Genomic DNA, 15,824 nt, shown 5'->3' with positions numbered 1-15,824 from the left:
TTAATAGTGATCATATCAATAAATATATGATGTTTGGTTGACCAGATGAATAAAGGGTTAAGTGGGCTGTTGGAGCCCCAGCCAAGACTTAGAGGAATATTAAAGGAGGAGCCAAAGCAACTCAGCAAACTAAACTATGGTGTCAGGACTAACTTTCATCATATTTACAAGGGTGACTCAATCTTAGAGAAGACAAAGGCATGAGTTATGGTAACTGGGGAAATTATTTGAAAACTGGGGTCAGGCCTAATTCCCCATCCTATTACTTAGAGCAGTCTAATGGGGTAATAGAATAAAAATTATATGCACTACCCAGTTATCTATGACTTCTTGGTCAGGGTGGTAGTATAACTTAACCTAAGCCCATCTGGATAGTAAGTAGCAATTATAGAACTATTTGATGCCTTGGACACTATGCTGCAAGTCTCTGAGTTAGAGAGATACCCTTTAATTTCTTAGGTAGTGAAGGCTAGCTGGATGGATGGCTGGGGCTGGCTGGCTGGATGATACTTGATCTAGTCTTGAAATGGAGACCATGAGTCGGTAAGTAGGTGTAGACATATGGCATTCTGGGAAATAAGGTAGATAAAGGTACCTCCCCACACCCAGGGTGTTGTCTTATTTTTAGTAAGCTGTGTGTTGTAGGGAGGGATATGATGATATGGAGTGGTGTCAAGAGAACAGAGTACTGAAAGAAGCAGGAGGAAGGCCAGTAGCTAAAACCAGACCTCACATTTTGTGAACTTGAAGCAAACTTAGAATACTCTGCCCACTGTAGCAAATAGGCCTTCTCTACCCTTTTCTCTCTTATTTCATTGATGGGAAAATCGAGCAATAGAAAGTGGTGGTGACTTGCTCAATGTTGCCCAGTACTGGCAGAGCTTGAGTAGGACTAGGTCTCAACAGAATCAAACAATTAGGGAATCATATTCTGCCCCAATATGGTACATATCTGTGTCCAGATACACAAATATCAAGTGGGAAGTGGGATTTGAGAGAAGTTAGGATGGGGAAATGAAATTATTGTACTGTCCCAGGATATATTACAGACGTAGAAGTAGGATGTAATAATAGAGATAGAAAATATACCAAATGTTTCTCCTTTTCTGAAAGCTTTATATAATCATTTCCTGTTTATTGAACTGATTGGGGACTTTGGGTATATGTGCACTGGCCAGACTTCCCATATGTTGGGATGCAGCATATCTAGCACCTTCCTGACTTGATTGCTAACAGTTCAGTCGTGCAGAAGGTCAACAGAGTGACTTAGGACTTTGTTATTTTGTATCTAATTCTAACCAACAAAGATAAATTGGCTATGGAATTAAAGGTGTCAGGAGCTTGGGAGAAAGCAGACATGTCAACATCATGTTTGTGAGAGCCAGGGAGAGTTAAGCATAGTGAGACATGCACTCCAGATTATAGAAAACAGCTTTTAATGGATATGGGGTGGAGGAGGTTGTGTTGGAAATGGCCCACAGTCATGAATGCAATTGTGGAAGGGAAGATGATTCTCAGAATTAGAAAGTTCTTACAAATGACCCAATGAGGGACAGAAGGCAGTAGAACAAACCATTGCAGCTACCCAGATTCCTTTTAATGTAACACATTTTAAAGAGAACATTCCTGGGTCACCAGGGTGGCATAGTTGAGCATCTGACTCTTGGTTTCGGCTCAGATCTCATCTCATCGTCATGAGATCAAGCCCTGCAGCATGGAGTCTGCTTTTGTTTCTCTCTCCCTCTTCCTCTGCCTCCCCCACTATACATGTCCTCTCTCTCTCTTTCTCTCTCTCTAAATAAAATAAATCTTCTGAAAAAGAGAGAGAGGGAGAGAGAACACTATTACAGAAGGCAGGTTAATATAGGGGCACCTGGGTGGCTCAGTCAGTTGGGCATTTGACTCTTGGTTTTGGCACAGGTTGTGATCTCAGGGTCTTGGGATCGAGCCCCATGTCAGGCTCCATGCTCAACAGGGAGTCTGCTTGCCCCCACCCCGCCCTACAACTCTCTCTCTCTCTCTCGTAAGTAAATAAAATCTTAAAACAGAAGGCGGGTTAGTGTTCACCATTGCAGGGATAAAGTGACTTAGAGAGGGCAGGAAGGTACTTCTAAAGTGCTGGTAATGTTTGGCATTTCCATCGGGGGTACTGGTCATAGGTGGGTGATTGCTTTGTGAAAAATTTGGCAAACTGTAGTTAAGGTTAGTAGACTTGTCTACTACTTGTCTACTAACTAACATACTATGTATGTTGCACTTCAAATGAACCATGCAACAGTTCTTATGGTTCAGTATATTTCCTTCACAAATTATTTTATTATTTTTTTTACTTACATTTTGAATTTTATTTATTTTTTTCAGTGTTCCAAGATTCATCATCACTCTGATGGAGGCTTAATACTCCATTGTATATATGGACAATATCTTCTTTATCCATTTGTCAGTTGAAGGACATCTTGGCTCTTTCCACAGTTTGGCGACTGTGGTCATTGCTTCTATGAACATTGGGGTACAGATGGCCCTTCTTTAACTACATCTGTATCTTTGGAGTAAATACCTAGTAGTGCAGTTGCTGAGTCATAAAGTAGCTCTACTTTTAATTTCTTAAGGAATCTCCACACTGTTTTCCAAAGTGGCTACACCAATTTGCATTCCCACCAACATTGTAAGAGGGTTCCCCTTTGTCCACATCCTTTCCAACACTTGTTGTTTACTGTGTTGTTAACTTTGGCCATTCTAACTAGTGTAAGGTAGTTTCTCAGTGTGGTTTGATTTGAATCTCCCTGATGGCTAATGATGATGAGCATTTTTTCATGTGTCTGTTAGCCATTTGTTTGTCTTCTTTGGAGAAGTGTCTGTTAATGTCTTTTGCCCATTTTTTGATGTGATTATCTGTTTTGTGTGTGTTGAGTTTGAGGAGTTCTTTATAGATTTTGGATATCAGCCCTTTGTAGTGTCATTTGCAAATATCTTCTCCCATTCCGTGGGTTGTCTCTTGTTTTATTGACTATTTCCTTTGCAGGAAGGAAAAGCAGAAGCTTTTTATCTTGATGAAGTCCCAGAAGTTCATTTTTGCTTTTGTTTCCTTTGCCTTTGGAGATATGTCTTGAAAGAAGTTGCTGTGGGTGATGTTGAAGAGGTTATTGCCTATGTTTTCCTCAGGATTTTGATGGATTCCTGTCTCACATTGAGGTCTTTCATCCATTTTGAGTTTATCTTTGTGTATGGTGTAAGAGAATGGTCAAGTTTCATTCTTCTACATAACTATCCAATTTTCCCAGCACCATTTGTTGAAGGGACTGTCTTTTTTACACTGGATATTTTTTCCTGCTTTGTTAAAAATTATTTGACCATAGAATTGAGGGTCTATATCTGGGCTCTCTACTCTGTTCCATTGGTCTATGTGTCTGTTTTTGTGCCAGTACCATGCTGTCTTGGTGATCACAGCTTGGTAATAAAGCTTGCAATTAGGCAACGTGATACCCCCAGCTCTGTTTTTCTTCTTCAACATTTCCTTAGCAATTTTGGGTCTTTTCTGATTCCATACAAAGTTTAGGATTACTTGTTCCAGGAGTTTGAAAAAATGTCGCTGGTATTTTGTTCAGGATGGCATTGAAAGTATAGGTTGCTCTGGGCAACACAGACATTTTAATGTTTATTCTTCTGACCCATGAGCATGGAATGTTTTTCCATCTTTTTGTGTCATCTTCAGTTTCTTTCATGAGCATTCTGTAGTTCCTCAGGTATAGATCCTTTTCCTCTTGGTTAGGATTATTCCAAGGTATCTTATGTTTTTGGTGCTTTTGTAAATGGAATCGATTCTCTAATTGTTTTTTCTACAGTTTCACTGTTAGTGTATAAGAAAGCAACTGATTTCTGTGCATTGATTTCGTATCTCGCCACATTAGTGAAGTGCTGTATGAGTTCTAGTAATGAGAAGGTGGAGTCTTTTGTGTTTCCCACATAAAGGATCATGTCATCTGCAAAGAGGGAGAGTTTAACTTCTTTGCCAAGTTGAATGCATTTTATTTCTTTTTAGAAATAGAGCTGTTTAGAGCTGTTGCTAGGACTTCTAGTATTATGTTGAGCAACAGTGGCATGAGTGGTCATTCTTGTCATGTTCTGATCTCAGCGGGAAGGCTCTCAGCTTTTCCCCATTAAGAATGATATTCTCTGTTTTTCATAGGTGGATTTTATGAAGTTGAGGAATGTTCCCTCTGTCCCTATACTTGGAAGAGTTTTAATCAGGAAAGGATGCTGTATTTTGTCAAGTGCTTTTTCTGTATCAATTGAGAGGACCATATGGTTCTTCTCTCTTCTCTTATTGATTTGTTCTATCACACTGATTGATTTGTGAATGTTGAACCACCCTTTCATCCCAGGGATAAATCCCACCTGGTCATGGTAGATAATCTTTTTAATATACTGTTGCATCCTATTAGCTAGAACTTGTTGAGAATCTTGGCATCCATATTCATCAGGGATATTAGGATGAATTTCTCCTTTTTGTGGAACTTTCTCCAGAATAGACCACATACTGGGTCACAAATCAGGTCTCAACCAATTCCAAAAGATTGAGATCATTCCCTGCATATTCTCAGACCACAATACTTTGAAACTGGAACTCAATCACAAGCAAAAGTTTGGAAGGAATTCAAACACTTGGAAGCTAAAGACTGCTTAAAAATGTTTGGTTCAACCAAGAAATCAAAGAAGAACTTAAACAATTTATGGAAACCAATGATAATGAAGACACATTGGTCCAAATCCTATGGGATACAGCAAAGGTGGTCCTAAGGGGGAAATACATAGCCATTCAAGCCTCACTCAAAAAAATTGAAAAGTACCGAATATACAAACTCTCTTTACACCTTATTTTTATATTTTTTATATAATTTTTCCTTCTTTCTGTCTTCTGGATATCCTCCTTAAAAAAAATTTTTTTTGAAATATAGTTTACTTGATATATCATATGAACACCTAAATGAATACTTCATAAATTTGAATCATGCTGTGTGATATTCTTTTAATATTTCTACATTTTCCAGTTGTTTAATAAGGTAATTGTTTATTTTTTTAAAAAAAGCACTTTCAACATTAAAAAAAGAAAGAAAGAAAGGGAAACACTTGTCCTAAAGAAACAACTTATGTCAACTCAACCTTCTTTCTTTGAGAGAGTTCTTAGACTGATAGAGTGGGGAAATGCAGTAGACAGAGTCTGAGTACCTGAAGTGAGTTTTACCCTATTCTCAAACTCTTCTGGTGGGAAAACACAACAGGAGAATCCAACTGCATAAGCAGTTGAGGAAATGAATAGTTAGATAACCAACCGAAAATTCTGATAAGCAATGAATGCCAACCTGGAACGCAGATTCTAGTAAATGTCACAAATCTTTATCAATGGCATTTTCCAGGTTACCATTTATATTAATAAGATTTACCACTTATATTAATAATATTTGGATAAAATTATAGAAAAATGTGTCCAAAAACTTATATATGGTGGAGAATATGATGACAAGCTGTAGCAACCAGATCAAAGAAGATGGAAGTCGATAGGGGAAATTAGTATATGACTCTGTACTTGCATTTGAGCAATACAACCACATTTATATATGTGGAAACAGGCAGATTTCTTTCCTTCTCTCTTTCTTTTCTTTCTTTCTTTCTTTCTTTCTTTTTTTTTTTTTTGTTCGGAGAAGGTTGATGGCACATTCATTGTGATCAGTGAAAAACTGAGATATTGAGATATTGGCATATTGGCTGTGTTAATAGAAGCCCAGTATAACTAAGGAAAATAGAAAATAGTGATAATCTAAGTAATCATATGTTGACAAGACCACATGTAAACTGCTGCTTCCTATTCTAGTTCCATCGCAGTAAGAGGGATAAAACTGCAGGATGTTCCAGGATGAGTAGCAATATTGGTTCAAAGGACTTGAACTCTTATCATCTGAGGAATTGTTGAAGAGCATTAATGGACATGAGAACCATTTTTTTGATATCCAGACATCTTTTGTACACAAGCAAGGGAAGACTTTCTGTGGTGTGAAGAATAGAATCAAGACCACTGGGGAGTCATACTTAAAGTGACATTTTCTAGCATTCAGAGGTGTGCCTAGAGAAAATAGACTTTGCTGTAGACATTACCATATCTTCTCTACTTCTAGGTACATGGAGGACTCCATTTCGCCACCTCACTTAAGTTAGGCATGGCCATATGACTTGAGTCAAGTAAGTGTAGCTTCTTGATACAGAGTCAATTAAGTGTAGCTTCTTATATAAAACATTTGCTTGTGAGTGCCCAACTCCAGCATTCTTTGCTTCTGCTTCTGCTTCAGTGAACCATGAAACCTTGTGTTAAAATGGAGGTAGTCATGAACAAACATTTCTCCAAAGAAGACATACAAATACTCATAAAAAATACTCAATATCACCAGCATCAGGGAAATATAAATCAAAACCACAATGAGATATCACACCAGTCAGAATGGCTAAAATTAACAATTCAGAAAACAACAGATGTTGGTGATCATGCAGAGAAAGGGGAGCCCTCTTACACTCTTGATGGGAATAAAAACTGGAGCAACTACTCTGGAAAATAGTATGGAGGTTTCTCAAAAAGTTAAAAATAGAACTATCCTATAACCCAGCAATTGCACTACTAGGTATTTATCCAAAGGATACAAAAATACAGATTCAAAGGGGTACATGCACCCCAATGTTTATAGCAGCAATGTCCATAGTAGCCAAACTATAGAAAGGGTCCAGATATCCATCAACAGATGAATGGATAAAGAAGATGTGACACACACACACATATAAATACATATAATGGAATTTTACTTGGCCATCAAAAAGAATGAAATCTTGCCATTTGCAATGATGTGGATGGAACTAAGGGGTATTCTGCTAAGTGAAATAAATCAGTCAGAGAAAGACAAATACCATATGATTTCACTCATGCGGAATTTAAGAAATACAACAGATGAACAGAGGGGAAGGAAAGGAGAAATAAAATAAGATAAAAACCGTAAGAGACTTTTAACTATAGGAAACAAATTGAGGGTTTCTGGAGTGGAAATGGGGTGGGGAAGGGGTAATTGGATGATGGGCATTAAGGAACACTTGATGTAATGAGCACTGGGTGTTTCTGCAACTGATGAATCACTAAATTCTGTCCCTAAAACTAATAATATACTGTATGTTAACTAAATTGAATTTAAATAGAGGCACCAGCCTTGGTCTATGAGTGACTACAGTGATTACAGTTATCGACCACCATTATCCCACTTCAGACCCAGTCATGCACCTATCCTGGACCTGTTAGTTTGAGTGGGAAATACACCTTTACTGTTTTTAGCTGCTGAAGTTCATGGGTTTTATACTTCTGCGTAACCCTGGTGTAATATTGTGATTTCTTAGAAATAAAGTTTTAGTCATTTAGATGACCAAAAGTATATTTCTCATGTGTAATTGGTCTTTGTCCATGGTTTCTGGCTCATAGCTTCCTGAACCCTTGGAATTTTCTAAGTGTCAGGGGCCCTAAAGGTGTCTTTTGCTATGTCTTTGCTATTGCCAAGGGTGACTTTTGGACCCCACCTAAGGAAGAAGCTGGTTGCTGGGAGGATCAGCCCCTAATTAGAGGGTTGGAACATTTAGTTCCACAGTCCCACAGTCTCACCGCACCCCCAGCCTATTGGACCTCTGGGGAGAGGTGAAGGGCTAGAGGTTGAATCATCCAGTAGCTGATGACTTCGTCAATAATGGCCATGCAGTGGAGCCTCCATACAAATCCATAAGGACTGGGCTTAGAGAACTTTGGGGGAGATTGGGGAGAGCAGCACTTCTGGAAAAGGCATGGAGGCTCTGCACCCCTCCCCACATGCCTCACCCTATGCATCTCTTCTATCTGGCTGGCTGTTCCTGAGTTACAACATTTTACAATAAACTAGTGATCTACTAACATGTTTCTTTGAGTTCTGTGAGCTGCTTTAGAAATTGGAACCTCCAAATGTAGCTGGGAGGTCAAAAGCACAGATAACAGCCTGAGGCTCATACCTGGCATCTAAAGTGGTGGGGTATGGGACAGTCCTATAGAACTGAACCCTTAACCTATGGAATCTGATGCCATCTCCAGGAAGACAGTGTCAGCCTGAGTTTAATTCTCAGATACCCTGCTGGTATCTGAGGATTACTTGGTGGGATGGAAGGGAAAAACCCCCTTCCACCACCACACACACACAACAGAACTAGGTCCAGGAACCCTCATAGACCTGACTAACCCAAGTGCCTTCAAGATGCAGTGATTTCTTATGAGTAAGCAGTAGGAAGACACACATTTGATTCTTGAGACTCACACACTTGCATATTTTGCCTTTTCTTTTCTTTTCTTTTTTTTTTTAAGATTTTATTTATTTATTTGACAGAGAGAAATTACAAGTACACTGAGAGGCAGGCAGAGAGAGAGAGAGAAGGAAGCAGGCTCCCTGCTGAGCAGAGAGCCCGATGCGGGACTCGATCCCAGGACCCTGAGATCATGACCTGAGCCGAAGGCAGCGGCTTAACCCACTGAGCCACCCAGGCGCCCCTTGCCTTTTATTTTCATTGACACACTACATTGAGACTGTTGCTGGAGGTAGAGCTTAGTTAAGTGGAATTTTCAACTGGTTCTAGGGCTTTCTGGGAGACCATCCCAATAAAGCTGGCTAAAAATGATTCTCCTTCTAAGCACACTCTTCTGTAACTCAACTGCATGCCCAGTAACATCACAAGTTTATGGATTTTGTCCACTTGGGGAAGAGCCAACAATAATTAGATAGTTTACATAGCAAAGATTCAATTGCCACGTAAGCATATATTCACAACATTATCCATGGAAACTGTGAGATTCACCAACGATCTGGGGACCAATGTGACTCTTGGAATATGAGCTTTGCAGTTTGATTCTTACACATTCTTATTGACTGAGCTACTGCCAAGTGTCTGATCAGTCTGTGCTGATAGATGCATTAATCTTTTATAGGTTCCCAAGGATGGTCCTGGTGCCATCTATTAACTCATGTCCCAGTATACCTACTTAGTGTCATTGTTAAAGTTGTCCTGTGCTAGGTAATAGCAGCATCTGATATGTTTATAAGTCGTTCTGTCTGGGGAAGAAGTTTATGAGGTGATCAGAGCCAGGAAGTAAAAGGAACAAAGTATGTACCTAGCCCGAAAAGAAATGAAGAAATAGAATTAGAAGATGATTTCAATGGGAGAAGAAATGGCAAAGACAGATTTAAAATTATAATTAAAAACGCGGGGGGTGGGTGGGAGGTTGGGGAAACCAGGTGGTGGGTATTAGAGAGGGCACAGATTACATGGAGCACTGGGTTTGGTGCAAAAATAATGAATACTGTTATGCTGAAAATAAATAAAAAATAAATTTAAAAAAACCACATATGTATATTTTTTCTTTATATAACAAATCAAACCTGCAACTAATTAACCAGAACCTCACTTTTGTTGTTTGCAGGAGACCAAAATCAACTGCGTTCGCCTGGCTACAAAAGGTATGTTGGCATGTCCTTGTCTGTCTTCAGCTGTTTAAGTATTTCTCCTTCTAGCCATGGAGGGAAAGTTGAGCCAACAATTACTAAAAATAAAATTGTTATTTTCATTGGAGTCATTTGCATCTAGGTATTAATATATACCTACAGTATATATTAATAACACAGTGCCTAAAGCCTAGTCAGAACTCAAAGCATATTTGGTGAATCAGTGGATAGATGGATGGATGGGTGGACAGATGGACGGATGGACGGATGGACAGATGGATGGATGCATGGACTAGTATATTAATCAGTAGAGTGGTGAATATAAATTGACTCAAATGTTCTTCTGCTATAAATTTTGGTTCTATTTGGGTCGGTTTATGTGTATATTTTTTAAGCATGTCTGTCAAACCTATCTTCTGAGTTTTGTACTTTCCACTGGGTTTGGCTTTCACAAATGAGGTGATAGTGTTGGTACCTTTAGTAATGAGAAAGCAAACACTGCATTGTTATGTATATTTATCCCAGTACTTATTCCAAAAACTAAGGCAGCATTGTTCAGGCTCATCACTTTCTGTTTTTCTAATTATAATTGAATTGCCTGGCCCTTTCAATTGGTACATGTTTCTGTTTATTACTCTTAAAAAAAAAAATCAATGAACGGTTTGTTATCATTTAACCTATTTCAAGGTTGAATGGCTAGAAATCAGGTTTATCTTTTTGTTATAGAATGGATATTTTTAACAACCATTCTCTCCGTATAAACACACCAAAATTGAACAATCCTGTGGTTCCCTGCATTTATCGACAACCCATTCAGTTACATAGGATGCTTCCTCAGAGATGACAGTTATAAATATAAGTAGGCATATAATCATAGGTAGAAACCATAAACAAAGATGATGATCCAAGTGTGTCTATGCGTACATGAAGATATACACACATGCACACGCATTCAGAGGAAAATGCACACGTGTGTAGGAAGAGGAAGAGATGAGGGCATGGGGAAAGAGAGAGAGAGAAAGAGTAGAATAATTGGGGTTATTTGACAAAATATGCACAAAGGCCTATCACTTGTGACTTTCATAACTTTGGAAAAAACCAGCTCAATCTGTAGGCAGAAGAGGGAAGGGGATAGAGAAGGGAGAAGACGAAAGCACTGAGGACTCACCGTGATAAGAACTCACTCTGATTTCACATAAGTCATGAGAGGCTGGTGTGTCCCTCACTTGTTCGCTCTCAGGAACTCAGGCTACTGGACAGAAAGAGATAAAATACTCTTTGTGAGGCAAGGAGAATTGATGGCCTGCAAACAGAAGTGGCACAAATCACAGGCTGTGGCAGACTTTCCCACAGAAGAAAGCAGATAATCCAGAAGGAAGAACATTATCAATAGGATAGCACCAGAGCTCCAGACTGCAAGCAGGACAGCCGAGTGTCTGCGGTGTCCTGCTTAAAGGGGCAGCCCGGCAAGGGAAGAAAACTCACAGGGAGACCTCCCTCACCCACGGTGATGGTGCTCTGTGGCTCCCCTCCAGCTTTTGACCTCTAGACAAGGGAGGGGTTGAGGCAATTGTTCTGCCTTCCATGGGCCTGTGGGATTCGAGGCATACCCTCTGGACAAAACTCTACCCCTAAAGGGTAGTTGGTTAGATCAGATTTTCTAAATCAGGAACACGTGGTTGGATGGGCAGTAGGTACCTACAGGGACTTTTGAAAGAATAACTAAAACTCTACTGGTGATTTCAGGATTGAGGCCCACCATGCCATACTTCTGTGGAGATGCCTTGCTCCTTTGAGGAGAATTGCAGTGGTCTTTAAAGAACTAGAGCAGAAAGCTTGTACCTCTTGGTAGCATAAGAATTTCTCCTCCTGTCTGACCTTTAGGACACAGTCTTCCTTAGTGGAGTGTGTACTTAGTGGAGTGTGTACTCATATAGTGGGAGTGTGTACTCACACCCATATGAGTGTGTACTCATGTGGGTGTGTGGAAAGATGAGAACAAGTGAATCAGGACGAATGCCCAGCCAGCTGGCCAGGATAGTCAGAGGTAGATTCCAAGGACCGACACTCTCACTTTCCAGGCCCTCAAGGGCAATCACTTCAGCCCCAAGAGACAGAGCTCTAGGAGCTCCTGAAGTGGGACAGAGAGCTGGAGAATGCAGAGTGCCAGTCTTACAGACTCCAGGGTATTAGCCCTCTCAGTATGACCTAGATAAGAGAATACTTGTTGAAAAATAAAACCAAGAAAAAGCAAAGAAAAGGAGGCTTCTATTTGGTTGGTGTCTTCTTTGTGCCTTGAGGTATCCTGGGAGCATCCAGGCTCGATTAAAGTCAAACCCTCTCTAAATCCGTGCACTGCTCTGTATCAAGGATCTAAGGCCAGGAAGCCATATTCGACCCATCTCTTTCCTGAATCAAATTTCCCACTTTGTGAGTTTGCTGAAAACACTTTCCCCTTTAACGGGAAAATAAGATACTGGGAATCCCACAGGCGTTGGCAGTGGACGATGTGGCTGTGGCATATTCCCCTGGCCATCCAGCTCCGTCCAAGTGCTTCCACCACCTTCCTGTCATCATGGCATCTTCCTTGTGGGGCTGCCAGGGGGCATCCAGCCTCTGGAGTGTGATCGCATGTGCAAGCTTGAGGCCACCGCCCTGGCTGGTGTGTTGTCCGTGATCCTGGTGATTCCAGATGGTGTCTGTAGTCATCTGTGTGAACTAGAGGGTTCACAGGGAGAATGTAACAGTCCCCAACATTCAGGCAGGGTCATTCTACCCTGACCCCAAGTGCAGCACCTCTTCTGCTAGATTCCACACCTGGATCCAGCATGGGGCTCTAACCCTTGTCTGTCTTTAATGTCCCTGATAGTCACCCAAACTCTAATGTAGTGCTGCCCAGTTTGGATGGTTGCAAAGCAAGGGACCTGGATTAGTTTTCTGTGGCTGCTGTACCAAAAGTACTACCAGCCACAGAAGCTCACTGGGGCTGTTTGAGGGCAGAGAAGCTGCGGGTTCTGTGGAAGGAGCCCTGGACAGAAAGTAAACACAGTGAGCCATCCACACACACCCAGTGGCTAGGTCTGTGACAGCCACTCTCAGGCTCCATAGGGTGGTGAAGTATCAGGTCCTGATCCAGTCATGCTTCTAGGGTCTGAGCAGGGCCCACCTCCTGGGATAGGCACTACCACAGCTGATTGAGAGGATCTCTCACAAGGAGTTCCTTGGTCTTAACCACTAATTTCCCCATCACGTTTTGCCATGGCGGGAAGTACCTGGTTACAGAACATTTTTTAACACACTGACTGCCAGTGGTTTGATGATAAACCTACTCTTTGTAAAAGAAAACCTCCTATTTATAGTCTCTGTTGATCTCAAGGATGTAAATATCCCCACCATGTTCAATGAAGTTACCGATGGCTTAACAACTGGCTTGCAAAATAGCCAAGAATGTTTTACAGTTGGTTTTAGCAAGATGGGACAAGCCAGCTCCAGTACATGAAGACCTCTACCATCCAGTTTGTTAGAGGATCAGATGATACAATATGTGTACAAGTGTTGTACTGCAAAGTGTTTTGGATAAAATTATTGTCAATGAATGTTATTTCCTTTGTATGGTTGACTCGCTGAGCATCTGTGAACGGGACACTTTGAAGAGAACTACAGTTTTTATGGTGAATCAGCACACATGGTCCTGGTCCTCAAGGAGCTCCCAGTCTAGTGTGGAAACAGACCTTACATGTATGATTTTAACAGATAATCATGAAGTTATAATTGTGATCAGAGCTTCCAAAGAGAAGTGAAATGTACTGAATGGGGACTAAAATATCAATGGTACCAAAGGCTCAGGCAGTAATGGCGGATATGTTCCCAGGCCATCACCTGGGGTTCTGCTTCCTTGGGACTAGTATAGCATAGGAGACTTTGTGTCTCTCTGCCCGTCATCACCCCTTCTCACCTAACACTGGGAATTGCATAGGACCAGGACCAAGGGAGATCTGCTGACTGAGCACATCAGACTGTGAGAAGAGCCACACCCCTGGCCCAAAGTCCCTGTAAAGGCCCAAGTCCTCAGTATTTACAGAGGATTTGGTGGGTATATTCACATATCACCAGGGGACACTATTTATTTACAGAACCAAAATTGAAGGCACAGCTAAGGGACTATGGAGTGGGAGTTTGGTATTTCCAAGTAAAGGGGATAATCCTAGGATCAGAACAAGCTGACCTCAAAAGCCTTGAAGGCAGTCTTTTTCATTGGTGGGGGACTCATTGGCACTACCCCAGATTCACATTCCTCTTCACTTTGTTCCTCAGGCCAAGGTTTGCCTGTGATTGACTTTGGCTGGAGGTTTATAAGTTCAGCCATAGTGGGGAAGTGGAGTTTATCAATGAGTTGCTAAAGACAAATGGGACCTCTCTTAAAAGAGATTCCCTAGAAATAGAGCCTGAGGCAGGGATTTGGGGGCATGGAAGGTATTAAGGGAGGGCTCTTGGAAGAAATCTGTAAATGAAAGAGGAAAGTGGGAGAGGTAGTAAAATGCTAAGCAAGAATCTATTCTCAGATAAATTAAAGCCTAGGCTAGATAAGGTGGAGTATAAACTTCTCCCAAGTTGTTCTGCCTTGAATAAGAAGACCAGAATTTCTGCCTCTCCCCCATAACAATTAGTTGTTGGTACTCCCCTGTTCCTTTCCCCTTCTCCCTCTCCTCCATCTCTCAGGGGGCTCCAGGGGGGGGATGGCAGTGCTGAGTCCCGCACATGTATCAGGAGAAAGTCATAGGTATAAGCCCTTAGTCTCAACACTCAGAGCAGCTGGGGATGGTGCACCAACCCCAAAAGGGAAGAGTGGCACCAGTGGCATCTACCATGTGCTCTTCTTCTACAGGGGATGTGTTTCATTGTTGGGTTGAGGGATAGCAAAAAGATCATGGAATTGCCTCCAATTCAAGAGCCGAAGGAAAATTCTAAAAGCCCTCTGCTTGGCACACTGTACTCTTGGAACTTGTTCAGAGCCATAGAGAGAAAACTTAGGCTAATGGGTTAAAAAAATTAAATTTTGGTTTAGAAACAGATCTATTATTTATTCTTTGAAGGGAAGGCAGTACAAAGACTACTTAACAATGAGGTTTCATTTGTATAGTTAAAACAGAAAATGTAAGACAGGGCAAGTAAGGGGAAGGTGCATTTAGACCCCTTAAATAATGTTTACGTTACATTTGGAAGAGGAGGGTTGGGCTCAACTTAGGAACCAGGTTGGAGATATAAGCTGAGTCTGCTCCAAGGTGACCCTTGGGAAAATGGAGCACATAGAAGTTTGGAGTGGGGTACTTAGACTTTTGAGGTACTGAGGCTCAAGGAGGAGGGGGGATCAGGCCTCCTGTGGAAGATGATTATCCCATGTGGTGATGATGCCCGTGTTCCAGGCTGTACCTGCTGAAGGAGGCACCTCGCATGTCAGTCCATGCCTTCAGAGTAGATCAAGGGGAAAATGGTTTCTGACCCAGAGGCTTAGTTGTAAAACCATACCAGTCCGTTTCTGTTCCAGAAACTGATGTCCAGCTCCACTTGCTGTGACAGGGACCTTACTTCTGTCCCACCAAGTTCCTTCCACCATGGGACACTTCATTTGGACAGAGCTTCAATATCACGAGTCCATATTTGGCTCCCAATTCTCTCTGCCTGTGAGTCTTTGTGGTCACATAGATCCTATCTGCCTTTTCTCCTTCCAGAAAATGAAAATTTGCTTTCTTTGACTTTGACTGCCTGCCCTGGTTAGGGTCAAGCTGTCTACCCTCTCCCTCTTAGAACCTCTCTGGCCACCAGCAGGCAGCAGCATTCCCGTCTCTGGCACCAGCCATCAAGGGAACACAGCTGGCTTTGCAGACTCCCGCTGGGTGCGCCCGAGTGGCAGTTAGAAAAATCAGCTTTGATTTGATTTGCAAACTGAGCCTAGTCATTGAGACAAAATAAATCCGGAAACCCATAAAGCCATTTGCAGAGTTGCTTTGCAGAAGACAGCCACAGTTTTAATCTAGTAAACACTCTCTAACGATCCCATTAAAACAACCCCCTCGGAGTAGGTGCTGAAAGCTGAACTCCAGAATAATGAAGCATGAGATAAGGGGCCAATGTCACCAATAGTTCCATGCTGCCCTGTGGTAGTGATGGACTAAAACCATTGTCCCAACGGCAACAGGCAAGAGGCATGGGCAATGGTCTTTTGTAAAAGTAGCTTCTTTTTATAATGGCTAAGCCTGAGGTAGACCATTTCATCCAGCATTTTCT

At 41.4% G+C, this 15,824-nt stretch overlaps 1 protein-coding gene across 12 annotated transcripts in view; it reads left to right on the top strand.

Moving 5' to 3' along the window:
- Positions 1–15,824, top strand: part of PTPRT (protein tyrosine phosphatase receptor type T) — a 1,054,416-nt gene that overhangs the window by 833,788 nt on the left and 204,804 nt on the right. For all 12 annotated transcript variants that reach the window (XM_059407029.1, XM_059407023.1, XM_059407028.1 and 9 more), the window contains exon 13: positions 9,518–9,554. In XM_059407029.1, the coding sequence (XP_059263012.1) occupies positions 9,518–9,554 (37 nt within the window). The remainder of the gene's footprint in view (positions 1–9,517; positions 9,555–15,824) is intronic.

The sequence above is a fragment of the Mustela nigripes genome, chromosome 7 (genome assembly GCF_022355385.1).
Source record: "Mustela nigripes isolate SB6536 chromosome 7, MUSNIG.SB6536, whole genome shotgun sequence".
NCBI classification, from domain to species: Eukaryota; Metazoa; Chordata; class Mammalia; order Carnivora; family Mustelidae; genus Mustela; species Mustela nigripes.
Note: the sequence above shows the minus strand (reverse complement) of the source record. Positions and strands in the feature narration are given on the sequence as shown.